Source organism: Miniopterus schreibersii, assembly GCF_964146895.1.
Source record: "Miniopterus schreibersii genome assembly, chromosome: 17".
Classification (NCBI taxonomy): domain Eukaryota; kingdom Metazoa; phylum Chordata; class Mammalia; order Chiroptera; family Miniopteridae; genus Miniopterus; species Miniopterus schreibersii.
Window position 1 is genome coordinate 2,678,490 of NC_138117.1, and position 19,272 is coordinate 2,697,761.

General features: G+C 45.5%; 2 protein-coding genes across 9 annotated transcripts in view; one reads left to right on the forward strand and one right to left on the reverse strand.

Moving 5' to 3' along the window:
- The first annotated feature begins 8,510 nt into the window (after positions 1-8,510).
- Positions 8,511-12,251, forward strand: PPDPFL (pancreatic progenitor cell differentiation and proliferation factor like). Of its 2 annotated transcripts, none has more exons than XM_081117240.1 (5): positions 8,511-8,863; positions 9,181-9,280; positions 10,394-10,465; positions 10,556-10,655; positions 11,379-12,251. In XM_081117240.1, exons 2-5 carry the CDS (start codon positions 9,226-9,228, stop codon positions 11,389-11,391), a joined length of 240 nt encoding a protein of 79 aa, XP_080973366.1. In that variant the 5' UTR covers positions 8,511-8,863; positions 9,181-9,225; the 3' UTR covers positions 11,392-12,251. The 2 variants fall into 2 exon arrangements, with proteins under 2 accessions (XP_080973366.1, XP_080973367.1); XM_081117241.1 differs by having other exon boundaries at positions 8,740-8,886.
- Positions 12,252-15,035: 2,784 nt separating this feature from the next.
- Positions 15,036-19,272, reverse strand: part of PCMTD1 (protein-L-isoaspartate (D-aspartate) O-methyltransferase domain containing 1) — a 35,202-nt gene continuing 30,965 nt past the window's right edge. For all 7 annotated transcript variants that reach the window (XM_081117248.1, XM_081117245.1, XM_081117242.1 and 4 more), the window contains 2 exons: positions 18,932-19,055; positions 15,036-17,994 (listed from right to left, as the gene is read on the reverse strand). In XM_081117248.1, coding sequence (XP_080973374.1) covers positions 17,630-17,994; positions 18,932-19,055 — 489 coding nt within the window. In that variant the 3' untranslated portion in view covers positions 15,036-17,629. The remainder of the gene's footprint in view (positions 17,995-18,931; positions 19,056-19,272) is intronic.

Here is a 19,272-nt window from a genome sequence, read left to right on the forward strand (position 1 = left end):
CTGGGCGCTGCGGGAGGCGACCAGTCCCATGTCGGTGCCCCCCCCCCCCGAAAAGCAATGGAAAAAATACCCTCAGGTGACGATTAAAAAACCAATTTCTTTGACTACGGGAATGAGGGAAGTGGTTGCCTGTGGCGCCTAATTAGAGCACGTTTTTCACAGTGAGCATTACAGCCTCCCCCGTGCGCAAGGTCCTGCGTTAGACTCGGGACACAGGCAGCAAAGACGGGTCCCCGCCCCGGGGCAGCCACCACGTAGCGGGAAAGTAGAAAGGGGAGGGACCCTACAGGACAAACCGGAAGGTGGCTCGTTTATGCCATCAGGTCAGCGAGTGTGAATATTAGATACAGATACAAATAGAGAGAGATACAGATACAGACTCAGGTACAGGTATGTTTATTTTCCATGTCCCTTAGTCTTCGGGTCATTCCCATATTGTTAACTCAAGGACACAGAGGTAATAGAAGTAACTGTGATAAACACATAAAAATCTCTCCTTCCAAACTAGTATCCACTGAAACCAAGAAAAGACAAATTATACAGCAAACTGCTTCCAGAGACAAGGGCAGAAATCTGTAGTTTCGCATTTTATTTCGATTAGAACTACATTCATGTGTTGAATTTGAAAAGCAATTGGGCCAGATACAGATCCTGAAATATGATAAAATGTCTCCATGTGCAAGGATCATTTCCTAAAATTGTTCCTTCGCTTGCAGCATCGCTGAGTGTCTAACGTGTCAGTTTTTGAAGTTACGTCCCATGAGGCTTGTTGCCGAAAGTTCTAGAAGGAACATGAAGACACCGACGGCTGGGGGACACTTGCTCTCTGCCAGAAAAGGTGGGGTGATCTGTGGGTACGTGGTCTCGTTCTGTCAAATATTCATAATTATATGCAGTTTGGAATGATTCTGTTCATACGGAGGTATAACTTGATGATGAGGAAACTGAAACTAAGTTGCAGTAAATATTTGCCTGAGATCATGTTTTCAGAAAGCAGGCTAACCCAAAATTTTCAAATCCAGGCAGCCCATTCTTGAAATTACTTTCCTTTTCAACTGTTCCCTAATAACTTTATCAAACTCAAACAGGTGGATTAAACCTCGATCCACTTTAGTGGATGCAGTTCATCAGAAGGATTGGTAAATATATCGTACATCTTGGTGATATGCCTTATTTTATAATTATATAAAATATATAAAAATGTTCATATGTGAAAATATATCCAATGGAAAATAGAAGTACATAAAATAAAAAACATTATTTTAACATATATAAGAACTGTAATTTAAGAACAAGTCTTACATGTCACATATTTTATTATTTTAACTTCACATCAGTGGTATTTTGATAAAAATATCCTAAGAAACATACTAAATATTATCTTTAAGTAAGTAGCCCTGCTTAAAAATTAAATGAGTAAGAAACACACCTTAAAATTTGAATTCTTTGTTTACTGGCAAACAAATGTCCTAAAAGACTATGATTAACTTATAATTAACTAAGGGGGAAAGTGTATTTTCTAGAGGGTCTTAAGGTTCCTGAAACATCCTGTGACAGGCTTATAGTAATAGCCACCAGAGGACAGTGTGGTCTTATAATCGGTCCAAATCTAGAACTAGAGAAAATGTCCTCTCTTCTTAATCCAAAAATCTATGCTGCATATGTGGAATCTAACGAACAAAAAAACCTGATGAACAAAATAGATCCAGAGACATGGAAGCATGGACCAGACGGAGGGACCTCAGAGGCAAGGGGGGGGGGGAGATTAACCAGGAGCTTAGATGCTCATGTGCATCACCCTGGACAGACCACAGTGCAGTGAAGGGCTGGGGGGGGAGATAAATGGGGGGAAGGGGGGGACATCTGTGATACTTGCAACAGTAAAGATAAATTTTTAAAAATGCGTTTGTATTTGCAAATATCTTCTATTTGGGTGGCTGCCTTTTTGTTTTGTTGAAGCTTTTTTTTTTTTTTTTTTTTTTCTGTGCAGAAACTCTAGTTGGATGTAGTCCCATTTAGTTATTTTTGCTTTCACTTCCCTTGTCTTTTGGGTTAAGTTCACCAATACCCGTCTGTGACCAAGGTCCATACGTTTAAAGCCTATGTTTTCTTCTCTGTATCTTCTTGTTTCCAGTCTTATGTTCAAGTTTTCAAACCATTTTAAGTTAATATTTGTGCATGGTGTCAGGCAGAGGTCTAGTTTCATTGTTTCACACGTGGTTTTCCAGTTTTCACAGCACCATTTACCGAAGAGACTTTCCTCTCTCCATTTTAAGGTTTTGGCTCCTTTGTCACATCTTGGCCGCTGCCCACCTACGACGTGTGGGTTTATCTCGGGGCTTTCAATTCTGTCCCACTGGTCTATGTCTCTGGTTCCCGCCAACACCATACAGTTTCAGTTATGCAGCCTGGTAGTAGAGTTTGAAGTCAGGGAGTGCAATACCACTGGCTTTGATCCCCCCCCCCCAGGAGTTCTTTGGCTATATGGGCTCTGTTGTGTTTCTTATATTTATATTATAATGTTTATATACCAATATAAATGATATTTGTATTTATATATTATACATTTTCTAAATTTTAAAAGACTCTCCTTAAGAAAAACTGGCTCAGAAGAAAATCACATGTAAAATACATGCAATAAGTAGCTAGATTATAAAAGATTAAAGTATTAAAATATATCAGTAGAAATCAGGTTTCCCCATACACAGTAAATAAAGACCATTTTTTAACGGGACACCCTGCGGGCCCCTTGGCGGAGCCTTGCTTTGCAGAATCCCCACTGACATAACTCCGCAGGTAGGCCGTCTGTATTTCTTTATCATTTTCTCTGTCTAAACTCACCTGTGCCCCTGTTCATTCAACATGAAGCCTCTCCAAAAACAGATGAGATTAACTTATTTGAAATCAGGTATTATTGGCGGACTGTGCTTAATGCCTGGGATACTTCCATAAAGAATGGTTCTCTAAGGATGGGCCCTTGAAGGCGCGGTTTACATATCAGTAGAAAGCTGATGGTGAAAGATTTGTTGGGCAGGAGGAACTCCCCTGATGCCTTTAAGCCAGACCGTGTTGGTGGCCGCTTGCTTTGCTGACCTGTGGGAAGGTCCAGAGCCAGAGGACGCAGGGCAGTCCTTCGTCTCTGGGTGACCCACACTGCAATCTAGTCTGGAGGTAAGCAACACATTAATCACGGCTGCAGGGGACAGCCTGCCCTGGTCATTGAACCCTGGCATTTAAGAGCCACCTGTTTGGATTCTTTGGAAGGGAGATACATCTTCGTTTCCAGATCCTGACCAAGGGCTGCACCACGGAGTGAGCTGCGAAGGCCAGAAAAGAAATAGACATTTAACCTAACAACATGCTTTTAACACTATTGTAACTTCACTTTTTAAGAAAAAGGGGGCCCAGGTGAGTTTAGACAGAGTAGCGGCAAAGGGAGCCTTACCTACAGTGAGACAACTTACAGCACAAGGTGCTCCTAGGGCCACGAAAGACGAGGCAGTTTCACACTTGAGACTCACCGACTTAAGGAGCCCGGGTTCCCATGAGCTCGGATCCTGTAGCACCATGGAAAGTGCATCAGGTCCTAAGTCCCTTAACTCTTCCCCGACAGGACCTGCGAGGCCCTGATTCTCTGTGGACTTCTAACCAACAGGACTACGTTGAAATTGATTCCTAAGGTTAGAAGCTCATCGTGACATCCTTGTGATGATGGGATGGATGGGACCCAGGTCATTAGCGGAGCCCCGACCCAAGCCTGGCTCACACTGGTTCTCTCCACTGGGCCTCGGGCTCATTTCCCTGGCTGGCAAAACCACCGTATTGGCCACTACCCCTGAGGTATAGAAGTGACCGTGGTGGGAAAGGGCAGGTGGAAGCGTCCAGAACTGCCCTCTGGCACACCATGGCCAAAATAGTAGGAATGGCTGATATTAGTGCTACTGCTGAAGATGCAAAGACTGAGTGGGCGACACTGTCCCTCACACCCCTCCTTTTAACTCCCTGGCCGCACTCTGTAGACCATGGTAGGCTTCCCAAAAGCCCGTTGGCGATAAGTCTGGAGAAAGTTAGAGGCAAACGCCCAGGCCTCCCCTCTCAGTAGTGTCACTTGGGACGCACTTAATTTCCCAGTAAAGATGCGACATGAGTGTAGTGCTCAGTCAGGGACGTATTCCCCAGCCTCCAGGTCCAGGGTCTTGAAGGCCAGTCACGTAGGCCAGTGGCACCAGCGTGACTCACCTGCGTTAGGGAGCTCCGGGTCACCACCAGGCACGCGTCGGTATAACCCGTCTAGACAACTGGTGCAGCGCGGCTCAGGGACTCCGGGGTGCAGGGCACTCGTGAGACGGAACATTCCCGGCGCTCGGTTCCCAGGAGCCGGCCAACGCGCAGTCCTGAAAACCGGCCTCCTGAGAGCGCGCCTTGGCCACACAGACGCCCTCAGCTTAAGAAGGACGCATCGATCACTGGCTTGGAGAGAATCGTGAGGAAGGTTTAGGCCGGGCCCCTGGGCGAGCTAGGCCGGGCCCCTCGGGGAGTCAGGCCAGGCCCCTCAGAGAGTCAGGCCAGGCCCCTCGGCGAGTCAGGCCAGGCTTCTCGGTGAAGCACTCGGACACAGGGGGTCGGCCCAGGGGAAGGGGATTTAAGGGGCACAGCAGAGGACTCGGAGGACGGCTCTCTGAGGCGACACAAGGCCAGCCGCAGTGGTGGGAATTACAGGCCGTCCCATCCCACTCACCTTCTTCTTGACAGTCTCCCAGCAAAAGGAACTTTTCTGAGTCTCCACAGCGGTTTCCCCAAACGGGATGAACTTACTATTTGAAGCATCCAATTTTAGTAACTGCAGGGGGTGGCCCCGGGGCCCTGGCTGGGCTGCCAAGATCCCTGCAGGACAGAGGTGCTCGTCCCCCAGCTGGGCCTGCTGCGCACTCAGGAGGCTGCAGCCGCCGCCCCAGAGACCTGAAGGGCTGGGGAGCTCACCCTCCCACCGCTGCGTCCCCCAGGGACGGCCCACGTTCAGTGACTAGCTCGTGTGAGAGGCAAAGGTCCCATCCCTCGCCTCCTTTGGGACAAATCAGGGGACTTTTCTTTTCAGAGCTCCTTACACCGTCGCCTGAGGCAAGTTCCTGGCAGGTCAGCTTCTCTCACATCCCGCTTCCCGCCTCCTTTTCTGCGTTTGCCCCCCTGCCCCACCCGAGAGGACCCTGACCTTGGAGAGGCCTAAGGCGCCTGCGACGAGATGACCGGAGGCGCCGCGCATTTCAGACTGGGGCCTGCTGCGCATCAGAATGAGCGGCCGCCTCCTATTTAGACGGGATTTATTGGGAAACGGACACGATCTGATTAAGGGAAAGAAAAGTGATGTTTAGGAGCCTGACTTGACATTTAAAAGCAATCTGAAATTTTTTAAAAAAAGAAAGAAAATAATCCCATGAATTGTTCTCTGCTTTTACAGATACTATGGAAGACGTGAGAGACATGCGTCCGTGTTCCCAACGTTTTCACGGGTCTCCAAAAGGGTCGTGGTATTGGTCACTGTCAAAAACAAGCATCTAACTCGGCAGGCATAGGATCAACAAGCCAGAAACACTATCTTCGGTCATTAGGAATATTTATCTGTGCTTAAAAATCATAAAACCAAGAGAAAACTGCAGCGAAATCATTTGGGCTCTAGGATATTTATTCTGCGCAGTGCGTTTGCTTACCTAGACGTCTCAGCATTTAAGAAGGGAAGTGGACTGGACGGGATAATTGTTGTGGGCCCCTCACAAGCTCCCAGACTCTGCCCTGCTGGTCCTGGAGAGTGCAGGGTGCCAAAGTCCTGGGGGCTCAGCCGGTTCTCAGGCTAATTTAGATGCTTTGCCGAAAGAAGGAAAACACGGACAGTAATTTAAAAACACGGCAGCTGAGCCCGGCCAGCGTGACTCAGGGGTTGAGCGTTGACCTGGGACCCAGGGGGTCTCGGTTCGATTCCCGGTCAGGGCATAGGCCCGGGTTTCAGGCTTGATCCCCAGTCGGGGGCATGCGGGAGGCAGCCGATCACCGACTCTCATCATGGATGTTCCTCTCTCTCCCTCTCCCTTCCTCTCTCTGAAATTAATAAAAATATATATTTTTTAAATGACAACTGAGAGAACCTGGAAAGAGAACCTACTGAGCAGCGGTCTTTGCACAGGGAGGGGTCGGACTGGCTGCTCCTCAGTCTTAAACTAACATTGAGGAGGAAGGACCTTGTCACTGCTCCTACAGATTTGGCCACCGGAGTTGGCGTGATGGCTCTCCAGGTGGGGCGGACGTGACCCGTGGCTACAACCTCAAGGACCAAGACCAGTGCTCGTTACTAGCTGGTCACACAAGGTTTTCTACTGTGATGAATGTTTGGAAACTGGCCGGGGGGGAATGTGGGTCAGAGGAGAGAAGATACAAACTGGGCCTGATTTTTTAAATAATGTTTGACTATTTGCAGTTGGCCACCGACTCGTTTTTTCATCCAATAGTAATACGGAAATGAGGACGTCACTGAACCTTTTTATTTTATTTTATTGATTTTAGAGAGAGGAAGGGAGAGGGAGAGGGAGAGGGAGAGAGAGAGAAGGAGGGAGAAACGCCAGTGATGAGAGTCATTGATGGGCTGCCTCCTGCACGCCCCCGACAGAGAAGATGCTACCACCATTATTTGTATGCACATAACTTCAAATATAAGATAAAAATTAATAGAATTAGGTGACATGACAAACCAGAAGCTGGTGGATCAAGCAGTCCCACTGGTACGTATACGGATTATTTGTTTAACAAAATTAAGTAACACAGTCTAATGGGCCCGTGTAATGATTGTACGCAATAAATAAAGAATATTTATTATTCTCAAATACACAGAAAGCCACAGGGGGACGTGACCGTTATCTGTCCCAGGAGCTGGACCCAGGACAGCGTGGAGGTTGCTTTCTGTCTGATCCTGACGGATGATCCTTCAGACATAAATCACCACCAGCCTCTGCCTCCTGCTACGTGCTGGTTCCTGGAATAGGTCGTAGTCCTGACCTGGCCAAGCACGTAGGTCATTTCCACGAACTCGTGCGCACGAGTAGCCGCCCCCGTGACCCCTCGCGGCGGCTCACTGCCCAGCACCTGCCGCCCGGCCTGGACGCCGCGGGGACACGCCTCGGGGATAAGTTTCCCCAGAGACCCTGTTACTCACCGGGCTCGAGGGGCCGGTCTCTTCCTTAAAGAGGTAGATGTTCCAGTCTTGGCGCGTTCCCCTGGCCTGAGTGTACTAACGTCCGGTTTTTAAAACTATTTCAAAGACTGAATCGAAATTAAATATTCTCTCCTAACAACACGGGACAATGAATTTATTAATCACCCACGAAAATGTCGTTTTAAAAGGCTACATTTTGAAACAGAAAAGCGTGCCTCGGTGCTTCAAAGGTTTTGAGAAATGTCAAATTGGCAGTTACAGCGTATTTTCCAATAAATCATACTCAGAAAAATCCTAAAGTCGATAACAGGACAAACACTAAAACTAAAACTGAAAATAATGAAACAGACAACCAAGGACCAAAAGGGGGGCCAAATAGTTCTTGAAAAGAAGGAATTTGATGGGGGGGGACCTCCTGCAAAACTAATCAAGGGGGGAAAAAGAAAACGCAGAAGTAAATGATTCTGGCAACATAGAGGAGCCGTCCCCGGCAGAGCCGACATTTAATGGGACATGAAAAGAAATGTTTGGGATAAGCGTGAACCTAGCTGACATGAGTCATTTTATTTATTTTATTTTTTATTTATGTTTTGTTTTTTTTTAAGTTTTATTATTGTTTAAAATATTACAACATGAATCATTTTAAAGTAATGCTGCCTTTCCAAAATTAATTTAAGCCGGTTACAACGATAGCCACCAGATAAATTTGTATGTGGGACCTAATGAGCGAAATAAACCGATGGACAAAGCAGATCCGGAGACGGGGAGACACCCAGCGGACGCAGGGATCTCGGGGGACGGGGCCCGGGGGGCTGGCCAGACAACTCAGGTGCACAGACGCAGAGCCCGCGGGCACCGGCAGGACTGCGGGGAGGGCCTGGGGGCATCTGCAATGCTTTCAACGCTAGAATTAAACCTATTTAAAAAAACGACGACACTGCCTTCAAAGGAAAGAAGATCAGTTGAGAAGCCTCCAGCGTAAAGAGGAGCCGTGTTTGATCCGCAGGCAAACAAACTAAGCCTATAAATGGCAGGATGGTTTATATAAGGAATATTGCTAAGACTGGAAGAGGAAATTAGCTCTTGTGTCGAGAGCTAATGTTGAGATGCTGTGACAGAGCCAGCGCTTCCCAGGCCCGTGGTCCCACCGCAGTTCCTGACTCCTGGCCCTCGGCCCTTCCCGCGGGACCCGCTGATCCGCGCTGGTCGCCGGGCTCTGGGCCTGTGACTCTCGCGTCGGGCGCTTGTGGTGTGTCCGGTCCCCCCAGCCGGCCCGCAGCCCGACTTCACGCCCCACATGGAGCCCAGCAGAGGCCTTTCCCCGGAGGGCGAGCGCCCGGGGCTGAGGGGACACGGGGCTGCCGCGTCCTTCCCCGCAGGAGGCAGCCGGCACAGCTGTGACCTTACCGAGGGCAAGTGCAACGCGAGGGCCGGGCCAAGTCCGCCCCGCCGCCCGCTGGCCGTGAGCCCGCCTCGCCTCCGCCGCCCGCAGCTCGGGTTTCATTCTTCTAAATATAAGGGGCTGAGGGCGCCCAGAGGCCAGCGCCCCGGCTTCCAGGGCCACGCCATCCCCTCCGACCGCCGCAGGCTTTTAAACTGGGCGTTTTCTGAGGAAACTTCAGAACCACCTTTATTGTGAAGGAACAAACTGGAGCGAAGACCCAGGTGAGCGGCTCCATCAGGGCTGTGTGAGTGTTTCTTCCCTTACCCTTAGGTTTGTTTCAGGCGGAATAAGCGTGGGCATTGTTCGCAGTCGGGTATATACTTTTTTCTTGCTTTTCCAAATAAATACCCGCATTGACTGCATCTTTTTTATTTATTACACTATATTGGATTATAATTTTGTGTGAACTTTTCAATTCTTTCTATTAGATATTTATTACACGGTATTAAATTATGTTGCTTTGCAAAAAATATTCGTGTGGAAAACAGCGGCTCCACGTTGCTGACGTTACCCTCCCTCTCCCGACTCTGTCCCTCAGGCGGCTGCTCACGGTCTCTCCCGGGCTCGGCTCAAGGGGACAGCAATGGCATCCGTACCTTCCATAGGCTGCCTTCTGGCCAAAAATCAGTATTATCGCAGTAAGTCGTGTCGCCACGAGAGGTTACCCCTAGAGACTGTGATCAGAAGCGGAGTCGAGGGTGTTAGTAACCTACGTGGTGTGTACTGGTCAGGACTTAAGGTGGAAGACCGAGGGCGACAGTGAGGGAAACGGGAAAAGAATTCATCAGAGACCCCCCAGGCCAAGACGATCAGGCAGCTCGTTTCTTTGTTTCAATGATGTTACATTGTATCGATGAAGCTATTAACATAAACAAGTGAAGATCTGTTTATACGTCACGATGATATTTCATTTCAATACCTTGCATTTAATAGAATACATTAAAAACACATTTCTAGAAATAAAATATTGTTCATGTTTTAGAAAAGAAGGGATAGTATGACTGCTTCAGAGCGTTTCTAGTTTCTACGTTGCTGCTGTGGGTAACGGGTTAGCATCTATTGTGCCAGTTCTATTTTCATCTATCCATCTGTGAGTATTTATAGCTCAAAAGAAAACTGTAGCTTCGTAAAGAAAATTCAGAAATGTCATTAAATAAAATGATCACTTTAAAACAAAGTTATCATTTATTGACAATATGCCAGCAACATGTTAAAAAACTCTTACTTCCAATTCGGTGTTGGAAACATCTACGGATTTCTTTTTACAAGGTTAAACTATGCCCATTTACCTATAGTTTAGCTACAGAAGCCACTTTTATATTCTATTTTAAAGACTGATAGGTTTCAAATACAAGTATGACAACACAAACTTTTTAAAAATTCCTTTATTTCTAAATTTGATAGCCTCTGCATGCTATTTAAATATATACACATGTAGTATTTCTAATGCAATAAAAGAATGTTATCCATTCTTGATTTTATACTTCCCAACATTTTTAACCCGACAGCATTTGTAACACGTTACGCTCTGTATCTCTGGAGAGAGCAAGCTCGCCGTTGCAGGGAATAGGCCGTGTTAGTAAAAAGCGTAACACGCACTCTTATTCTGGGAGACCTTGCAATTGGTAGATGACTATTTGAGTTTTAAATCCATAAATGCACGAGCCAGGAGCAGCCGGAGCCACACTGCCCGAGCCGGGGGGCGGCGCCCGCCCGCGCCTGCCGCTCAGGCCGCACTGCCTGTCTCCTAGAGGCCAGCGTGTCTTCCCTGAGCTCCGACTGCCTGGGCTTCGCCGACGAGGGCGACAAACGCCCCCCGGAAGGTGCGCTCTCCCTCCCCGCGTCGCCCCCCTCGCCTTCGTTTTCACCCCTCGGGCTTGTCGGTAAGGAAGTAATCCAGTTGTACTTGGCAGGGCTGCCGGAGATGGCAGAACCCACCTGGTGGCTCAAGTCCTTCTTCCACGAGGACCCTGTGCTCTCGGACGTGATCAGGAAGGAGCTGTGTGCCAGCGGGTGAGTCCGTCCCTTCCGACCGGCACGCGTCCTGCTCGGCGAGTGAGGGTGTCTCTCGGGGACGGTGTCGGCTTTGATACAAAGCGCGACTGGGGGAGAGGGGGCCGAAGAGCTGCTCCCCACTCTAGTTAACCAACCACCGGTCGGGTCACGAGCGCTCGGTCTCGTTCTATCCCTGACGAGCGACTGAAGAGCCATCTGCCCGTTTTTATTATTGTTTAGCGGGGGACAGATTGGGAATTAGAGGCAAGGTTCTAAATCTTTTTTATTAATATTCAGGAGGCAAAGAACAGTTATCTAGTTGCTGTCTCCAGCGGCCTGGGTGGGTCCCACTGCTGGCTTTTTAAAAGCACTTAATTTGTTCTTGAGACAATGGCTGATGTAACACTGATAACCAGCCATTAAATAGAATTACAAGAGTGAATGATGATTTTCATAGACTCTAATGTTAAAACGTCAGCATTTTGAAATATAACGAATAATATAACGAATTTGAAATAGAATCACTTAAATATCGGTGCTTTTTAAAATCCGAGGAAGACACTGTTTTGGAAAGCTGTATCCTTTCCTATCAAGTCCGTGGGTGTGAGTCACCCAGGTGAGCGTTTGGCTTCCCTCCTGCCTTACCTGGGCTATAAAGACACCTGACTTACGGAGGAGCCGCTCAGCTGGTCTCGGTGTCGCCCCGTAAGGACGTGGTTGTAACGACCGTGTTTTACGCAGCACCAACTGTTGACTCTGACCATGGAAATGACGCCCCCTGCTGAGCGGCTTCCACCGTGAGCGCCACCCTTGGGCACTCAGCGATCCCAGATAACCCCGCTGCACCGTCAAAAGGCAAAAACCTGCTGAGACCCCGTAATCAGACAAGATCACAGCCACCCACGAGAGCGCGGCATCCTCAGGACGGAGACGGCTGCTGCGAGTGGCATCAGCGTCACAAAGGATGTTAGGGAAGCGTGGTTTAGAAACGTGCCCCTTGCAAGCAGCTGGTCTTCAAATGTAGTTGCCTGTTCATAATCCATGTTATTTTTCCAAAATTATTTCAAATTTTTTTTTTTTTTTAATTTTCAAAAAAAATTTTAGACTCCTTTTGCTTGTCAAATGATTTGTTATGCCTTAAAACTGAAGCGTCGATACCTAACGTAACGGTTGAAAGGTCATTGGATTCACATGTGAAGAGTTGCAAAATTTTTATTTTTAATCATGAACACTGGAAATAGCAAACATACCCATAAATACATTAGTTTAATACATTACTGTACATTTAACCAATTGTTTGAGTAGACTTTAAAATTTAAAACTTTATTAATATTTAACATTAAGATGACACAATGTTAAGTAAAAATGGCAGTTTAATCTATATACGTAGTGATCTTAGTTGTATTAAAAAGATACATATGCACAAGATGAAAGGCAATGTAACAAAATAGCAACGGTGGCTATTTTTGGAGATGGGATTATGGGTGGTTTCCATTTCCTTCTATTTTTCTGTTACTCAAATTTCCTAATGCAACCCATTTTTCTGTATAATTAGAAAATAATGGAATGTATTTAAAAAGGAACGCTGGGGTAAATTTCCTGAACGTGAATACATCCTACGTCAGTTCGAGTATTTCCTGCTTTCCTCAGTATTGGGTGGGTGATGAGTTTCCGTTTAAAAGCGCCTAGATGCTGCTTGCAAATAGTTTTCAGCGGAAGATGATAAACGCCCGGAAGCCAGGGGTGTCGAGCTCAGCCAGAGGGGATCGCCACTGGGGGGTTTCAGGGCCGCTGCTGCGTTAACGACCCTGTGCCCGCGACCGTTCACCAACTGTCCTCCTGCCCGCAGCAGGATGAACTACCAAGGCCACCCTCCGCAACGGGCGCTGCGGACCGCTCCCTTCCTAACTTCCCAGTTCCATTTTGTGACCACCTGTCACTCTGCCGTCAACGAAGGGCACTCAAGTGTCACCTTGGCCCAAGCATACACCACTGTCTACATATTACTGCTTTTTCTGGCTGTCTGCATTTATAAATTTTATCTATTTGTAGAGGCCAGTTAAAGTGTTGGACTATATATTTCACTTGGCTTTCATCTAAAATTAAATCACACGAATTGAAGACTGACCTTTTCTAAACTGAGAGAAAAAGAGGGCATAGTAAAATGGTGAATTTTGGGGATGATTTGTTTTCAAGATTATGAACAAATTCCTTTTTATTTAACAACTTGGTGTGTCAGCAGATTGCTTGCTTAGGTTATTTGATAAATTTCCCAAGTGTCAGAATTGTTGCTTTTATATTAGTTTAGAATAGTGTTATTGCTGCTAAAAGTTACTGGGCGAAGTAGTTGAATTTTACATAGGCTTCTGAATCACACATATTATCATGACCAGATACGGTTATTAAGCACTTTAGAGCGGTGCACACACACACAGACATGCGAGGATAGACTGATCAGTAGACAATAACATAAGGAATCTTCCTGAAAAGTAATGCTAATGTGAACTCATAAAATGATTTAAAAATGCAAAGTATTTCTGCGTGCTACCCGAGTTTCTACAGCAAGTGGACTTAAATGTGAAAGACAACAATCGTAGGACTTCTGTAAAAAAATAAAAGCTGATTTTTTCATGATTTTCGGATTGAGGGTGTGCGGAGGTGAATTGAACACGATTAAAATTTAAAATGCCAACTAATCAAGACACCATAGAGTAACAGAAACCACAAACTGAGGAAAGATATTTGCAATATATATAACTGGCAATGGATTAATATCCAGATTACAGAAGGCACTCCTGCAAGCTAATTTTTTTTTTAATTTATTGCTTTTGAGAGAGAGATGTTGTTCCACTTACTTTTGCGTTCTTTGGTTGCTTCTTGTATGTGCCCTGATCGGGGACAGAACCCACAACCTTGGGGTATCAGGGTGATGCTCTAACCAACTGAGCTACCTGGCCAGGGTTCTACAAGCTAATCTTTAAAAAGAAACTACCAAATAAAAAATTTATAAAATACTGTAATTGAATTGAAATTTTATAGAAAGGAAACCTAAAATCAAGAAACACCTGAAAAGATTTAAAACACACACACAAAACTCCTTAATAAGTAACAAAGTCCCTACCAAACAGGCAAAAATCACTAGCAAATGTAGGCGAGGAGACGGAAAAATTGGGACATTTTCCCCCACACTATTTGGGGAAACAAGCCTGCACTGGCTGCTAGAGGTGAGTATAAACCTGCCCCACGACCCAGTAATGACGCTCACACTAAGACTCTTGCACACACGCAGCCACAGAACACGCTGCTGGATGTTCACGCTGAACTATTTGGGGGAACAGCACATGTTCGTCACAGCAGGATAATTAAGATGTGCGAGGTGATGTAAGTAACCTAACTGTACCCAGCGTGGTCTAATCTCTGAAGGGCAAAGCGAGTGGAAAACCGCGCTGCAAGACTCCACACGGCGTGGTTCCACGCACAAAGCTCAGCACGCACGAGGCCCAGAGCGGAGACACGTGCACCTGACACAGCTCCTGCAGCAAAAGCGAGTTCAGGGCTGACACGGGCGGGGCCCCCACGAGGGGGAGCAGCACACAGCAGGGAACCGCGGCAGACCTAACGGCGGGGACACACTCGCGGCAGGCCCTCCACCAGCAGCATTTCCTTCAACAGCGTCTCCCCGCGACGCCGGGGGAAGCCGGATTCCTGGCCAGGCCGCTGCGTGGCGTCTGCTCTCTCCCCGCTGGGTGGGCTCTCCCCGGGCGCTCCGGGCCTCCCCACACCGGGGATGTGCACCAGGAGCAGTGGCTCGCAGCTGCCCCGGGCGTGCGCGGGTCCGAGCCCCGAGCTGCCAACGGCCGGGGAGGCTCCTGGCTGCCCACGGCCCTGAACAGGAGTAAGTGGGTTGGAAGAGGTCTGATCTTTATTCTTCTTTCTTAAATGTATATATAACTCACATTTATTTCCATGTTTAACATTAGATGTGTTTTGAGGTCTTTATTTAGAAGTTTGGTGATGTTTTTGTGACCAGAAATAGAAGGTAGAAACTTAATTTTTATCAATTAGCCTACGTTAAAATTGGTTCCGTTTTATGTCATTTAGCTTAAAATCAGTTCCCAAGAACCTATCAAAGATGTTAAGTGAGGACTTGCTGTATTTTCATGTACACTGAGTTATTCCTAGTACTTTACTCATATCTTATGAATATCCTTCATATCTACTATTTCATAAAAACATTTTTTGAAAAACTCTACACTATTCAGAGATGACAACAGTCAAGAGAAAATTAGATATCCAAACACGAACCACTGTAACTAATTCAGTATATACTCATAGGTGTAGAGTTTTCCTAAATAAAAAAAAAAAAAAAAAAGAAAAAGCCAGGCCACTAGGAAATGGTTTCATTATACGCAATCGTTTATTTAAAATAATTTTCCAAGTCCCCCCAAAATGTAACAGGTTTTGTTTCACTTTTATCCCCTCAGACAGCTAGAAACCAACACTTGCGTTATTTTTGTATTTTGTTTCAACCACTATCTATGCCATATTAGCGACATTTTCCTCTATTAATACTAGAACCAAATACACACACCAATTAGCAGTTACGGTGCCACTGACAAATTCCTTGGGGTTATCAGATGCTGGAGCTATTTCCAGCCGTCTCCACCCAGCCGTCTGGTTTAGGAACATCATGCGACCTCCCCAGGCCTACTTTCTCTCGAAAAATAATTTACTGGATTAGATTATTTCTATTGTTTCATCTGGCTATAAAATCACATGATATAGTCATCATTTTTGATTAATCTTACTTTATCTTATAAAGCATAATCACCTATATTCAAGTAAATATGAATGCATTAAAAATAAACACAAACCCAACATTGCTAATCACTCTAATATATTCCCATTAGTACATAAAAGGGCTTTCACTTGGATTTTCACTTTGTTTCCATTTCTTTATTTAAAATCAATAAAGTCACAACTGTAAAATGAATGCATTTAAAAACAAAAGATACATTTCAATGACAAAAATATGCAGTCATGAATACTTATTGTGTACACTTTGCCAAGGTCAACAGAATGAAATGTGCTATGAAAAAGTCACCTTCACACTCTGCCTTAGCAAAGACTCTCTCCTGACAGTGAAACTATCAGTTAAGAACATGTACATTTGCATATCTGGGTATCAGCTCCCAAAACCTGCGTGTGCAGGGGTGCTAGATAAAAACACGTGGGCACCAGGACCTTAAAGTTAAGCTTCTAAAACTAAAAATTGAAAATAAAATAGATGACAACTGTATGAAACTAATTTTTTCCCTGACAGAAGTGACACGAGGCATTTCTTAACTACACCGGCTTAGGGGTCATCTGGGGAAACCGGTGGAGGTGCCCCAACCACAGCCCTAGCCTCTGTCATTGGTATAAAACACACCCCTCTATGAAATTATCTTTTACACGACTAAAGTATTCTCATTTGTTTGGGATAATTTATGCTTAGAATATTTTAAACACTTGCTTTTAACATGTGGAACTTCCAGAACTGAGAGTTTTGAAACCCTCTACATATTTCTAGTAGTCGAACACTTGCACATAATAATCCTTTCACTACACACTGATTGGTTTCCTTAAGCAGATCTGATCAACTATTGTAACAGTGATGCTGGTGGCAGTAAGTGATACTCTCAAACTTTTCCTTGTAAATAAGACATAATCCTTTTAATACTAATTACTAAATATGCCACAGTGGATACCTTCTTACCAAGGAATGACTGATTTCAGGCCTTAGTAGGATGAAAAATAGCATTTACTCCCTGTGCTACCACTGAAGAGCTACAACAGCCAAGTGATAGTTTAAGCATGTGATATTCAGCAAAAAAATGAAAATTATAATTTCACCAAAAGAAGCAACAGACGTGGGAAGAAATTAAATGAGCACAATGTAGGTCCCAAAGATCACCCTAGATTCTGAACTCAATTTTCAAAGCAAGAGGCATCTATGTACAGTTTCTGTGAATATCTCTCATACTATGGAAACGATTTTCAAAGCAAATGCAGGCTAGCTCAGTCCAAGACGAACACTCAGATGAACTACAAGTCCCGTTTGCTAAAGTGCACTGCCGACCAGCCTGCTCCGGCCCTGCGGCCGAGAGAGACCTGGAGTGGCCGTCCCCCACGCCCACTCGTTCACTTACTCACTGTGCTGGATTTTCTTAAACCAAACACTTTACACAGCGGGCTATAGAAAAACAATCCTAAATAGACTATCTTCTAAAATTCCAGAGTAATATAACCCCATTATTTTAAATACTGAAAATGTAAAGGGTCCATAGGAATTAAGAGTATTAAGCATAGACTTCTTACTGTAATAGTCACTTGACATGTGCTCTTAAAATCTCTATGAGAGAAGCAGGTATTTTCCCCGTGTCTTTTGGCAACAGGTTCAAAAGCAGAAGCAGCAGTGCCGTGGGATCCACGAACCTCTTTAAAGCTGAATTCCTCAGTGTCTGTCGTTATTGCACTCGTATGCTGCCCGGAACACAGCGACCGTAACTCGGCAACTGTGGTTGCAAGAGTAAGGTACGTGGGTCTACAACGCGTTTGAGTTTCCACAGAAGGCAGGCAGACAGCTGCGATTCAAATAAGATAATATACGCCTAACTATTGAACATTATATAAAATGAAGTCTCACCCTCACTGCTAAAATCTGTAGGGATCAGAAAAAGACTCACAGTACACGACGTCCTAACTATGGTTGTGTCCACTCCTGAAGTCACTCTGAGTTAAAACAGCAATTTTCCCAAGATTTAAAGAAAAATATATTTTATAAAAGGGATTCTTTTTAATCACTGGCTACATCATTTTTATTACTAAGACGGAAACAAGTTATACTTTCTCCCTGTTATAATTTGCTCTGATAAGAGATCTCTCCTTTCATGTCTACAAAAGGTACATCTTCAAGGCTAAAGGATTATCAGTAGGTGCTTTCTTCCTGACTATTTCTCTCTGAAGTATGTCAAGTACGCCTTTAAAGACTCGGGGAGCGGGAGCTTCATGATCTTCTCCCTCAGCAGGTTCTGCGGGGGCTCCTCGGGCTTCGGGGCCTCGCCGGGCTCCCGCTCCTCCTCCTCCCGGTCTTCCTCCATCTTCTCCTCATCGTCGCTGTCCGGAGGCTGCGGGATAAGCTGGTTGCCCACGAACACGTACGTGTTGATCCTCTGCTTAACTCTCCGCCTCTTCCTCTTGGGCGGGGCCCTTGGGGGAATCCCCTTGGCCTGCATCTCGTCGTTGATGAAGTTTCTGAGGGTGCGTCGGATGTAGATGCGAGCCAGGTCCTGCAGGTTCCTGACGGCACAGGGCGCTGCGGGAAGAGCCATGCGTTACTCATCGCTTCAAGGTTCACAGGAAACAACAGGCTTTCTCAGTGAACGTTAGAAAGCAGCAAGTATAAAAACTGAATTTCACTAACAAAGATTCCAAGGCGTTTACCAAAAGCGAAGCACCATCTAGGAACTGAGGACAGCCCTGGCAGGTGGCTCAGGTTGCAGGTTCGATCCCTGGTCCAGGCGCATACAGGAGGCAACCAATCGATGTGTCCCTCTTGCATTGATGCGCCCACCCCACATCTTCCACTCTCTCTGAAAAATCAGTGGAAAAAAATATCCTCGGGGGAGGATTAACAACAACAACAAAAACACAAACATGGCCAAACTACACCTTCCTGCACCTATTTCCAAACTATTCCACCCCCGTCTTCCAAACACCAATAAATGGTACCACCACCTAGCTGTTCAAGTCAAACTTTAGATCCCTCCTTTCCCTCGGCCACCACCTCCTACACAGTCCACTACTGCTCTGCTTTTAACCCACCAACATTATCCGCATCAGCACTGAGTCCCTCCTCGGGTGTCATCTGTCCTCTACAGCACAGCCAATGAGCTTCCACCACCCTAAAACTTATTTCCATGACCAAGCTCTTTTCAGCCTAAAGGCTTTTATGTCTGCTGTCCCTCTATATGGAAAATAACGCCACCACGTTAATAAATTACAATTAATAATCTCACAACTGTAATTAATAAATTCATTTTTGTTTAACTTGTCCCTTCTTTTCATGTTTCCATGAAGGCAGCTAACAGTGTCCGGTGCAACGTAGGGGCTTGTTATTAAAAAAAAAGGGAATAAACCCACTGACTCTATTACCACATTTCTATTTAATTCTTCCTAGTTATACAGTCCATTAAGTCCCAAGCATTGAGGTGAAATCACAGTTCAACCAGTAAGGGCCAGCAGTTACTTACGGAGTCCCACGGAATCGGGCTTGCCATTGTCATTCTTACTTGGCTGCACAAGTGGAGCAAATGAAACAGCAAGAATATTTTTACTTTCCCAAGTATTCTGTCCAGTTCGCATAATTTGTGTTAACTATTTAGAGGGAGAAAAGAAATAGAAGAGCTTAATTCAGGAAACGTTACTGCCTTACAGTCACAACTTTGTTTTAATGAAATAATTGCCAGTGATTGCTTTATAATCACTTGTATTTAAATGCAACCAAATTACTTTCATTCACATATTAACTATAAAATAATAAAGAAGGAATCACAAATATTGGCTGTTCAAGACAGATATTTCAATGCAAATG

Bases quoted from the DNA above. Each gene is read 5' to 3' on its own strand.
- PPDPFL (XM_081117240.1), top strand. From the start codon at position 9,226: ATGGCATCCGTACCTTCCATAGGCTGCCTTCTGGCCAAAAATCAGTAT. The intron at 9,281-10,393 runs GTAAGTCGTGTC...CCTGTCTCCTAG, and splicing joins CAAAAATCAGTATTATCGCA to AGGCCAGCGTGTCTTCCCTG. The intron at 10,466-10,555 runs GTGCGCTCTCCC...TGTACTTGGCAG, and splicing joins CGACAAACGCCCCCCGGAAG to GGCTGCCGGAGATGGCAGAA.